Source organism: Nyctereutes procyonoides, unplaced genomic scaffold (assembly GCF_905146905.1).
Source record: "Nyctereutes procyonoides isolate TBG_1078 unplaced genomic scaffold, NYPRO_anot_genome, whole genome shotgun sequence".
NCBI classification, from domain to species: domain Eukaryota; kingdom Metazoa; phylum Chordata; class Mammalia; order Carnivora; family Canidae; genus Nyctereutes; species Nyctereutes procyonoides.
This window is the reverse complement of record NW_026575082.1, coordinates 20,046,698-20,059,751: the sequence shown is the minus strand read 5'-3', so window position 1 is coordinate 20,059,751 and position 13,054 is coordinate 20,046,698. Positions and strand designations below refer to the sequence as shown.

At 38.9% G+C, this 13,054-nt stretch overlaps 1 protein-coding gene across 20 annotated transcripts in view; it reads right to left on the bottom strand.

The window, feature by feature from the left end:
• The window catches only part of LOC129514588 (transcription factor 4), a 356,507-nt gene that overhangs the window by 25,245 nt on the left and 318,208 nt on the right, over positions 1-13,054 (bottom strand). For 14 of the 20 annotated variants that reach the window (XM_055333281.1, XM_055333284.1, XM_055333278.1 and 11 more), the window contains 4 exons: positions 9,055-9,122; positions 7,861-7,939; positions 5,212-5,288; positions 2,278-2,481 (listed from right to left, as the gene is read on the bottom strand). In XM_055333281.1, coding sequence (XP_055189256.1) covers positions 2,278-2,481; positions 5,212-5,288; positions 7,861-7,939; positions 9,055-9,122 — 428 coding nt within the window. The remainder of the gene's footprint in view (positions 1-2,277; positions 2,482-5,211; positions 5,289-7,860; positions 7,940-9,054; positions 9,123-13,054) is intronic. The other 6 variants (XM_055333282.1, XM_055333286.1, XM_055333297.1 and 3 more) reach the window with 1 other exon arrangement.

Below are 13,054 nucleotides of genomic sequence, written 5' to 3'. Positions count from 1 at the left end.
CTCTCCAGAGACGGTTCTAGTCCCTTCATCCTATCCCACCTTTGAATCAGACTCAAGGGGGAGGCAACCCAAAGGTCACACAGTCCCCCAAAGCATCTCTATGTATAGTTTGTTATTTTAAAGAACCACTTAACCTACATCTGGTATTTAAGAGCAAACGTTACATATTTATGGAAAAAACTGTCTCTGAAGCAATGTGCCCTGGGTGTACACTGCATCCGTTTAACATATGCAAAACGAACACAGCTACAGAAATTAAACTATTTTTCTCTTGATTGAGAGCAGATATAGAGAAATGGTTATAAGTCACAGATCTGGCTTTTAATAAAGCCAGATTTCTTAATTAAAAGCAGTATTGTTTAAACATTGTAGTTTAAAAAGAAAAGAGCTGTACAAACTAAAACCTCATATTATATGCATCCCAAGTGTATTTAACACATTACCTGAGGCCAAGCTAAATTAAAATCTAGATTTTCCTTTTGTAAACTCTTAGCAACTGCCATGAATAGACAAACAATTTTTACTCAATGATGAATTTTTAGGATAGAGGTCAAGGAAAAGCAAAAGAGAAAAAAAAGATTTAGCTTTGGCATTCAGAAATATCTTTCCACGTTTTAGAAGTGAGTTCATTGCTTCTATTTATAAACCAGTATTTTTGGTTTCAAATTGGTTGCAGGTTTCCATGATACACCGCTCAGGATGGTCCTCTCAATCTTAGTCTTTTATTAAGAAAAACTGAAAGGAGGACAGAAGAATCCTACTGAGCAAGAACTTAACAAGTCTCAGAATAACCTGTGCTTATTTTGCACTCTCCTCTTGGAATCATCAGTAGACAAGAGATGCTACATTGGTAACAGAAGATGGACCTTCATCCAAGCAACTGTTTAAGAGTCTACAAGGTATACACCAGGACACTACAGTGTTCATTAATCAGGAAGGAGTTTATAAGAAGTGGAATACACGGAATCATTAATTAGCAGTAAATTCTCTGCCCAGTCAATCACCTTATGGTCATCACTTAACATTTTGTTAAGAAGATTCTGACGACTGCAGCAACTGGGTGGCTCAGTCAGTTAAGCCTCCAACTCTTGGGTTCAGCTCAGGTCGTGATCTCAGAGTCTTGAGATCAAGTCCCACATTGAGCTCCACGCTCAGCACAGGGTCTGCTGGGGTTTCTCTCTCCCTCTCCCTCTGCCCCTCCCCACACATTAGTGCTCTCTCTCTAATAGATAAATAAATCTTAAAAAAAAGGAAGATTCTGAACTTTCATAATCATCCAAAAAAGGAGGATGCATTTCCCAATGGTTTCTAAAAGCAATGGGCAGAGCTGACATTCCAGTTCTCATACGGACAAATCTGCTTAAATATTATTTAAACAAACACTTACTCATAAACAGGCAGTGATAAACTACTATATCCTTAAATCACAGAGTCCCACACCATATATTTAGACAGATAAACACAACACATAGTTCTACCTCCCACACTCAAAAGACATTGATTTGGATTCTTTGATAATAATAAAAAATTTCAAACTATTCATATCTGAAATGCCAATACTGTAAAACGTACAAAAGTTGAGCCCTCTAGATGACATCATTAAGATGAAGACTTTAAAACACCAGCAATGACCCAGGGATGTCCTCCAAGTTATACAGTCAAGTAATATGAAAACACATAGCCACCCAAAGACTTGTACGTGAATGTTCATAGGAGCATTATTCCTAATTGCCAAAGAGCAAAAATAACCCAAATATCCACCACCTGGTGCACGGATAAATATAACAGATCCCTACATGAGGGAATCTTTTTTGGCAATAAAAAGGAATGACGCTCTGATACAGGATGAGATATGTATAAACCCTGAAGCATCACACTGGCTGAAAGAAGCCAGTGAGTCGGAAAAGACCATCACATACTGTACGATTTCAGTGTTAAGAAATTATCGATAGGCAAATTATAGAGACAGAACACATTAGCCGTTGCCAACGTCCAGGGAGAGGGAAGATTGGAGAGTAACTACTGCTGGCATGGGAATTTCTTTTCTTTTTTGCAGGCGATAAAATGTTCTAAACTTAGACTGCGGTGATGGTTGCATAATCCCGTGAACATTCTCAAAAACATGGAGTTGTAAACTTTAAGTGGATGAACAGCAGGTAAGTGAATTATATCTCAATAAAGCTGTTTAAAAAAGAAAAAAAGCAGGAGCAGTAGTATTTATACTTGAAATTCTAATTCTATATGGTAACTAAAGAGTCTCCAAATTTCATCACTTACCATGAGTGAATGTCTGTTGGCTGAAAGAAGACCGGTTCCATACCCTGAGCCCAGACCACCCATTGCTCCATTATGAGAAGGTCCAATGATTCCATGCATGTCCCCATGACCACCGGGCATAGCTGTGGATGGGCCCACTGCATGATTCCGGAGAACGTGAATAGCATCATCCAGTCTTTCTAAGCGATCTTCAATTCGGCTTTGCTGTTGGTTAATAAACGACGTGAAATTTGATTTAGTTTGAAATGCATGCGTAGGTTATAGAAGTAAAATGCGAGTTGACACAAATCACACTTTGGGTTTCTGAATGTATGGTTCTAATAAATCTTATTTCCATGAGCCAATAATAAAAACAGTGACCTTCCGAGGAAACTCGTGAAAAATGTTAATGGTTTATCATAGTGTTATTTTTCATGAACAAAGTATATTTTGTAATTCTTCCAGCACATTATAATGTACATATGCCATAGTACATTGCTTGAAAGAGAATTTAGATTTACTTTACAAATTTTTTTTTGTATCTATACAATTTGAGAAACATTCTAGCAGTCATTGGTTAGAGATTTCAACAAATTAACAATGGAAAGATGATGTATTTATAGTCAAATTATTTTCTTTGAGGCATATGTCCATCTCCTCTGCAGCGCTAATGCAGCGCTCTGCAGTCAAGGACAGGTAAATGCATACAGACTATAATTTCTTATTGCGTACTATCTTTTTACCAGCATTTCTTGCTTTCTATCTGTTATTACCAGCCCGTGTGTGTGTGTGTGTGTGTGTGTGTGTGTGTGTGTGTGTGTAGAGGGGAGTGGGAACTCAAAATGGACACAGAAAAAACATTACAAAAACTTTGTCAACCCAAGTGGTATGAGATTCCAAGACTGAAGAATCACAAAGATGTGAATTCATTGTTCACCAGGGCCCTCTAGTTGATTCCAAAGCCCTTACTCTGTATAAAATTCACTACCTTATGTAATTAAATTATACAATTCAAAACCAACTGAACTTTTTTTTTTTTTCATTCCTGCCAGTGGGATCCAGTTTTCTTCAACTAGAGAAGGCCTAGACTATAGTTTTTGGTGAAGAAAAAGCACACATAGGTGTGTATTCACTTTTTTCAGTATGACCCATGACAGCCAGTAAACATCTGCATACCCCTCTGCCGTGTGCATTTTAAAACGTGCTATTTCACTGGCTCTTCATTCTCCATGTGTAAGGCAAGCAGGGCAGACATTAAATCCCTACCATATAGATGTGCAAATCAGGCTCAAAGAAAGGAAGTATTAGTTACTCGGTGTCACAGCGCCAGGAAATGGTACAGTTAGGGTTGAATCGAAGTCTCTGGACTTCAGATCTAGTGCCTCTCTGTACTAGATCATGCTACAACCTCCTTCGATTTCCAACGGGCTGTGCAGACAGATGTATGAGCTCTATTGCATGAGAAAAAAAACATTTCTATTCTATACCGACAAAAGGAATGTGTGCCTAATACAGTCAAGTCTATGGTATAGAAAACGTTCTGATTTGGTGGGCTTTGTTGTTAGGGGGTCTCCCCTAAGCTCCTAGCTGTTACTGATGCAATCTTTGAAAAGGTGCGAAACTTCGAGTCAATACATCATAATTTATAGAAATGGGAATAATACACACTTCCAAGTGTGAATGTGAGCACTGAAAAGAAGTAATGTGTGTGCCTATCACCCCTTCTGGCTCACAGCTTCCTGGTGGAGAGAGCAGTTTCTGTTTGTGAGTCCCCTTGTGAGCGCTGAGTATTCAGAGAACTGAAGCTCTAGTTCATAACTATGAACCGAGTCTGTATGGTTCTATAGTGGGACATGACCTAGTTTTGATACATGGGTCCCAGCGAATAATTGATGCAGATAAACACTTAGGACAACTGTGGATTACATGGGTGTGGGCTGCGGATTACTTAGTGAACGTAGGCAAGGCAGCTAGTGTATACGTTGTCTTACCCTCTGGTTGCCTTTAATGGCTCAAAGGCATTTGATCCCACACTATGCCAAGGAAGACCACAACCAAGGGAGACACCTACTTTTGTACATCCATTTTTAGATTTTCCTTAATTTAAACAGTAAGCCACCAAAAGGGAAGAAAGGAAATTCTGAGCTGCTGACAAGTCATTCAGTTAGATAGATGGATGAGTCAAGGTCTCTTCCATGTTCTATCTCAAAATATGGATGAAAAGAGGGAAACCCACCCCTGAAGGACTTAAGAGTTCCTTGTTGCTACTTCTCCCCGTTTGATTCATACCCGGACCAAAGGCGGCTCAGAGTGGCGTGATTTCATGCACATTGCCAGCCACATCCACCATGAGTTGACAAAGCCTAGAGTGTCAGACACTGAATCATCACGAGAGTGTTTATAATATTAATTAAACCCATGGAAAATTTCAGCTACTGGCTCCTGGAAGAGCATTTAGTGACGTTACTAGAGTTCTAGAAGAACCAGAGTGAATGGGGAAACAGATAGTAGGCTTCGTATTCAGAGGTCAAGAGGAGAACTCCCATAAGCCTGCCACTCTGGAAAGAAAAGCAGAGGTATACTGAATCTTCAAGTGTTCCAGCCACGCAGGTTGGCTGGATCTCCAGCACTCTCATATCAGGAAATCATTAACTCACTGCCAGGGATCCTTCTCAAAGATGGGACGGATGCTGCTATCTTTCCAGGATTTTTAATCTCTTACCTGGTCCTAGGTATTTGGAGCCCTGGGGCTTTACAGTGTAGTAGTGTCTGGGGTATAATCTACAAACAGGAACAAATAGAGTCTAATAGCTCTGACTCTAACAAACTTGTGCGCTAAACACCAATCTCAAGTTTCTGTTAGTGAGATAAGCATCTTGGAAAGTGTAACTAGGTGCAAAAAAGAAGAACACGGTCACAAAATGGCTAGAGGAGAGATTAGCGGATGAGGCTTACCAAAGAGTGTAAGGGTCCTTCATAATTAGGAGATGATGAGGCCTGTCCTCCGTTTCTAGACCAAACAGCTGTGCCTGCTGGTATTAAAATGGAGATTCCAATGAAATCTATATGATCTGAAAACAATCTCGCAGATATTTTAAACAGTTCTTTTAGAAATCGCAATGCTGATTTTCCTTTGGAAAATTAAGATAAATACATGTAATCCCTCCCATACAAGAATTCTGGGACAAGGAAGAAACATTTTCAATTTCAAACTTGACGGGGACTCAGAATTCTCTCAGGCTTCCTCCTAAAAGGGAACATTTAATTGGTTCTGAATTTTAGCTAGAGAAGGGTTCCTACTGCAGAAAAGAGATCACTATGTAGTCAAGGCACTTCTAAGAATGCAAAGGGGGATTCCATCATACCTTTGTGCAAGGCCAGTTTGCACAGAGAACCAAAATTCTCTCACAATGAAGGACGGCATTGCTACTTGTTTTCAAAATGACCTTTAAGAAGGGATAAGCCTTCCAAACTTTTTGAGGGAATAAGATTAGTTGGCAGTGATCCACTAAACAGGAAATTTAAAAACTCAATATAACAACAATAATAAGTAAGTAGTTTCTTCTGAAGAAAAGAATTATTTTGGGATCCGTTAAACTGGATTCCTGCTACAATCCATATTACATGTCTAACCTATGAAACAAAAACCACTTTTAAATATAAAATAAAGCATACTCTATGTGGAAACTAAGAAATAATTCAAGAAAGGGAAAAAAATTGTATGGCCTCACTGTAATCTCATGCCCTGCATGGTTAGCATCTAAAAAAAAAAAAAAATCCTTGCTTCCCGTCATTTCTGGCTGTGCATGTATGTGTATTTTTATGCTAAATAAAAGTAGGATATTTTGTTCAATTACTTTTAGTGATAGGATATGGACAGAACCAGCTATTTCCGGTGTGCAAATAGCAATTTGTCCCTCTATTTACGTCTTCTTAAAGTTCTCTCTTCTTAATATGTGGTCTTTTGTGGTACATTAGCAGGACCCCAAAAGTGGCCTGTTTCTGTGTCTTCCACACAGAGCATGCTGCTCAGGTTTTGGGTGATGGTGACATTTTCTGGAATGATGTACGCATTATAACTGTCTTCTCCCATCATTAACCTAGAGGTGGAGTGGCAGGATGGCGAGCACTGGATTCTGGCCCGAGCTCTGCTACCGTCACTCATGCAGCCTCATGTACCTTTGTGGTACCCTTCCTGGGCCTCAGTACGCTCATCTGTAACATCAGAGCACCAGACTAAAACAGCTGTTCTCAAACTTTATTATGTTCCCGATCCCCCCACCGAATTATAAGATAGATGAAATTAGAGCTGCTTTGTTTGCAATGGGGAACTTGGAACTCTCCCGGCTCAGTCTCCCACACCACTTGCCTCGCTGGGCTCGACGCTATCTCTGTCTCTCTTTGGCTCTGGACATTGACACTGGTGATCATTTTCCGGAGCCTAACTGCACGAAGACTGGCCCAGGAGTATGTAATAATCCTGAACTTTCTGTACTTTTTCTGTCAAGGGAATGTTGCATGGCTGTTCCATGATCCTCTCAGTATCATCTCTGTGTCCTTTCAGTTTCAATTCTGCCCATTGGTCCCTGTGGACTTGACGGTTCAGCCACCCTTCTCTATTCTGTGACATCCTCCACCCCATGTCAACAGAGGCTCAGAAAAAGCCTGAGATTCCATCCCACCTAAGCCATGGCCATCGCCTGTGAAAGCTTCGTGCAGTCCAAAACCGCCTACTCTCTACCAGGGAACCCAGTTTATGATGGGCCATGTGAATGGTGCACGCAGGGAATAACAGAGAGATCGAGGCAGCAGCCTTTAGGCAAGCGACTCCCCTATAAATTACAGTAAGGTCAGGTTTCAATCAGGTACAGATGCAATTCAGTTTCTTTTTTAGAAACCACCTGTCCTCTTTCCCAAGAAGAGAGACATGCACCAGATAGGGCCTTCTGGAAGCATTTATACTAGAAGGGCAATGCCCCTTTTAAATGGACCTCTGAAAAGTGAAACATTTTACTCACATAATTCAACAACTTATAGTTTTACTATTTGAAGCCATATTTGAAGTCATTCTAATTTGTTATATTTTAAAGGCAAATATCCCATTTTACTTCACACTCTTACTTCTCAATTTATTTACAAAATTATAGTTCTCCTCAATCATGCCAGTGAGGTGGACTTTAAGAAGGAAATGCAGAAAGTCTAAAATTTCTGGGGGAAATGACCCTTTTTGAACAGTCTATATTTGATGACTATAAAATTTATATTCATATTCCTGATTGTATTAGCTGGGGTTTCTCATCTTTGGTGTCTTATTAGAATATATTATTCTGTTGACTATTTTCTACAGAGTTAAGAAAAGCTTAAGAAGTTTTCCATATGCCTATGTATTCTACAAACATCTAATTTCTAAGAAGAATTTTGGATGTAAATGGCTATACTTTCATATGGCAGTGGAAAAGACAAACCTTTCCATTTTTCTGTTTGGAAATGTTATGTTTTAAGCTTTTAGAGGGAGGCAGTTTCCACCTGCCAGATCAGGAAGTACAAGAGGGAAATCATTCTCATAAACTGGTACCATGATGGGGTTGGATTTAGGTACAGTACCTGAGAGAGAAGGAGGAGAGCCAACAGGAGTTGAAGGGTTTGATGAAAAGCTGTTGTTAGTGTGATCTGGAGAATAGATCTTAAAACAGCGGGGAGAAAAAAAAAAACACCCTCATTTATTAGGAATAAAGAATCAACAATTTTTAAATGACAGTGTCGTTGCAGTTCATCTAAAAATTGCAAGTCATAAAATACATGTAATAATTGACTCTAGTACTAATATTCTAAAACGAAAAAATTAACAATTTCTTTAGTTTTTCAAAATAAGAATTCTGAGCTCATGTAAGGTGGTGGGGAGTATACTGGACTAGGGTCCGTACTCCTTTCTCTCCCATGTCCTACCATGGCCCCGTGGCCATGAGTAAGCCACATGAAGACCCTAAGCCCCCATTTCTTCCTCCATCAAACAGGTTAGACAACATCATCTCTACGATCTTTGTCCAATTCCTTCTCCACCATAATTAAGGCACTTAAGGTCAAGGCTTTAGATGCCCATTTAAGTATAAACTTCTACTCAGGTCACAATGCTTATTTTATGCTCCCAACGGGAAGGAGAAACCAACCGAAGAGACAAAATGTTAGAGTAACAAATCTCCATTTACAATTGTAAATAATCCTGTCTAGCTTTTGAAGAGAATCCCGGGCCTTCACCCTCATACAAATGGAGTGTGCTACTTCGTCACTAGTGAACATGCAAGAAATGATAAATTCTAGCCTCCCGGCAGTGGACAAAGAAACGGAGTCCCCAGGTGCCAATTATGTGACAATTTTTCACAGACCTCAGGTATGGTCATTTTTGTTTTTTCTCCCAAGTGCCTTTCCCAAAGTGTTTTAGAATTGCCCCCCTGCAAAGTCGGTCTTAGCTGGTCAATGAGCACCGTACGATTTTAGAGAAAAATAAGAAATCAAGGTAGAAAATCTATGCACCAAAAGGCCCTGACAATATCCACTAAGCCATAACTGAGGACTGCTTGGTGCCACTGTGGGGACCCCAGCTGGAGGGCTCAGCCATTCCCTGGAAGCGTCAGAGCACCCTCCTCAAATTTTTTCAGTAATCATTCTGCGAGAAAGCTAGCATTTCCAGAAATCAAAGCGATTTGCCATTCATTTTCTCCAATTCCAAATGTCCACTTCTGATTAAAGTTCACCCTTCCACAATGGTACATATGAAGTCCAAAGTCAATATTTCCTCACCGAAGCAAGTGCTTTCCCCAGAGCATCTCCAGTCTGGGAGCTGCCTGCTGCCCCGCTTCCTCTATTTGCTGCAAAAACAAAAGGCAGAATATGAAAAACCAGGCAGTGAGACGTCTAACAATTTTCTATTCCTGGTCCATTTACTCACAATTTAATTGCATTTTTAATGCTAATTACAACACATTAATCTTTAATTAGCATTAATTTGTTTGCTGAGGTAGATGTCAAATATATTCATGTTACTTTTTTTGCAGATAAAATATAAACCTGACACCTTGGTTTAAGATGAAGCGTTTCAGTTGCCAGTGCTTGCCCCCTTCTTGCCCACGAGTAGTTAGTGGTGGACGGTGGGCAGCAAGCGTGAAGGCACACGAGGTTCACCGCTAAGAAGTGTGCAGTACGTTCAGGCCTCCCAAGTCCTCAAAGTTCGCCTTTTCTATCTCAGAGGGTCAACTGATTTGTCTTCTCAGTAAATTACGCCTGCTTTCCATCTTTTCAAAAATTTGATACATAGCAAAGCGAGGTGCTCCTCTCGGCAAAATAAAACAGAAAGCCTATGATGTCTGGCTTCCTGGGAGAGAAGATACTTTTAATATTTTAAGTTCCCCGTATTCTCCACATACTCAAGTCAGTGTTCACATTAAAAAAAAAAAATCTGAACTGCTACGCTACCAGAAATCCCCATGATCTCCAATTCCAGAGATAAAATGAGTCTATGTATTCACCAGTGATCTGTGTCATCCTAAACGGTGGTATTTTTAACTACAAAATAGATGAATGGAGGCCTGCTACTCTACGCTGTAGTTTCTGGCATTCAAAGTCTGGAATTCAAAGTCAGCTCTGTTGAACAGTATTAATACAACCTCTAACAACATTTGGCATGTGACATTGATTAAGGCCTGAACATCAGCAAATAAACCTAGTAGTTAAATAAAACCTATTAAACTCCATGGAGGCATCTTTCACTATTTTGTGAAATAAGGAAAGGAAATCTTAAGGCAACTAATTAAAAGGAGAACTTTGTTGCACACAACATAATTAAAAAAAAAAAATTTCCAGCCCTATCTTTGATCCTAGGAAGCACACTTGCTGACAAATATCTCATCTGCTTCTAGGTCTATAAAATGGAGTAGTGGGGTCAGATGTCAAGAGGTTGAATTCTCTGCTTCTCTAGGTTATAATTTCATTCTCCTGACCTCTGCTTAGTATAGTTAAATTATGCTTGCTATTTTTATATATTTATATGGTGGGTATGTCAGTTCAATAATCTTTTGAGGTGTGCTTTATTTGGTTAACAAAACCCATACATGGCCATATTCATTTGTTAATTACTAAAACTGAAAGAAAACTGGTATGTGATAAAAGGAACACAACCACCTTCTGAGAAAACTATTCTTTTTTATATCACAAGTTCATAATACTAAAAGTATATCGGTTATTAGTACTAAGGATGATACGTATAAGTGCATCTTTGAAATGAGGGTCAGACACACAATTGAGGTAGTTGGAACTCACAGGTGCCACTAATCTTAAAAATACTTAAATATAAGAGATAGCTGAAAATATATCCCGTGTGAAAATGAAAATTTCTGCATTGAAGAGTTCTTTAAAAATGAAAGAAAAATTCTAAAGAGAAAATACAGAGAACACTAACATTTTTTTCAGCACGTACTACGATGGTATTTGGGGGCAATTAGACACATTTTTTTCCCCTAGAAGCGATATTATCACAGATACCTAAAAATTAGATTTGTCAAACAAATTTGTGAGCTGCTTGATTAGAAAACAGATCTTTGTGAAATGGAATTTCAGAACCACGCCGGAAAAAATATTATATTCTCTAACAAAAAACCTAAAGCAAACAAGACAAGACAGTGCTTCAATTAGAGAGAAAATTTGCTACAGTAGTGGCTTTCAAAAGATTAAATCTTCCTTTGAACAACTTTAACATGAGGATGACGAATTTTTCAAAATTTATTTTCATAAAAACCAACAGAAAGATTTTAGGGACATTTAAAAAATAAATTATATGCACAGCATAAAATCACACTTTAGGAGAGACAAGATAAGAGCGTTATGATTACTTTTGTACTACACCTTGCCAACTAAACTTTCTATTAGTGACTGTTCTTATAGAGGGAGATACTGGGACTCAGGAAGTAGAATAAAAACTAGAATCGACTTCTTACCTCATGTTGTCATGAGAATGTTTCAGAAAACTCCAAAGGCTACTCATGGAAGCCACTGATAAGAACAGACTATTTTTTCACATGAAGCCATTCTACCTTGCAGCAGCTGGAAGGCCAAACCCAAGGGTTTAAATTTCAAAGCAGTTTACTGGGGCCAATTTGCCCTTTCAGTTGGAATGCCTTTTGTTCTGTTCCAGGAAATGTTGGAGAAGACACATTTCCGAGCCCCTAAACACGTTAAGCGACATGGGTCCTTCTCTTAAAGATTTCTCTTTTTGTGGGACTGCTATGTCAAAAGGCATAAATAGTCAGCGAACCGAAATTCTCAAATGGCATAAGTTTTTTTTTTTTTTTTTTATCCTGAGTAGTAATGGATCGTGTTTGGCAAAACACACTTCTAATCAAACTTTGTGCTCATCGGGTCCACATTATGGCTTTCATGTGATAGGACTCGACTTACTATTCTAGTTTTTGTCAATTCATATTATTAGAAACTGCCAAAATGCTCACGTATAATAGGAATAGTAATAAAAAGTACTGCACCTACTAAGTAAAGACTGGACCGATTTCTTGTTATTTTAGCTCTCATCTATTTCTCGTGCTCAAGAAAACACACACACACACACACACACACACACAAAATCAGTCTCTAAAGCGGTAAGGTAAATATGAATACAAGATGAGCAGTTATTAAAAGGAACTGCAATTTTGTAGGAGGATTTGAGACTGCCAGCCCCTTAAGCATTATTCAGATGGTTTGAACACAGGTGCGGCTGCTGGCTAGAAGATGGAGCAGAAAGAAGGGTCTGTATCTTCGGTTTCATGTGGGACCACCCTTGGTCTCACTCTCAGCTTTCTGGAAACAGCAATCAATTCCTATTAGAACACACCCTCATCAAAACACTAGGATGAGTGGTGTCTGGGGACTGGCTACTGAAAATCAGAATTTGGAAAATGTGTTATCCCTTTATGCACCCCCATAACCTCAGGCTGGGAATGTTGTGAAGATATAAAAGGAATAAGAAGTACAATGCATACTGTATTTGTCTGAGAGTTGATGACTGCTTTAAAATTTAAGGGTTTTTGAACTGTGTCCAAGTGACCCTCGTGTTATTAAACTATTAGAAATAGCAAAATGGTTCTAAAATGAACCATGGAGTTCATGTCTATAAAGATGACAAAAGGAGGAGTATCTCCAGCACCCCTACTACACACGATTTTAGAATAAAGACTCAAAAATAGGCTACAATGTACTAATTTTTAGCAGGAGGGATTCCTAGGAATTCAAAGGGGGGAGTTGGGTCCCATGACCATGTGCAGGAAATGGATGAGAAGACTTAAATCAAACTGGTTTATTGTTCTCCGTTGGTGGTCTTTGTAACTAAGATACCATGTCACTGCTGGATAAAATCTGTATTACTCTTACACTCTGTGCCTGTTCATCACCCAACTGTATTTGAAGGCTCAAGATTCTTAGAAAAGACAAAGTGAATATTATGTGACTACTCTAATAATAAAATTACTGTGAAACCAAGTCCTCAGGGGGAAATGGACATAATGTTTCTACTAGAAAAGCCACATACTAAAATGCATCATGTCATACAAACATGTCATTAGAAGTGAAAGTTGTAAGCCAGATTAATTCAGGAACCAGATAGATATTCCAGGGTAATCTTTAGCATATGTTGCACTAAATCAATCTTGGTAGTCTGTTCCTTCAACACTGTTTGCTTTGAGGTTTAAAAACATGGGAAGTACCATGCATTAGGAAGCAGGCCAGTTAAAGACTAATGGAACAATAATAGTTATTA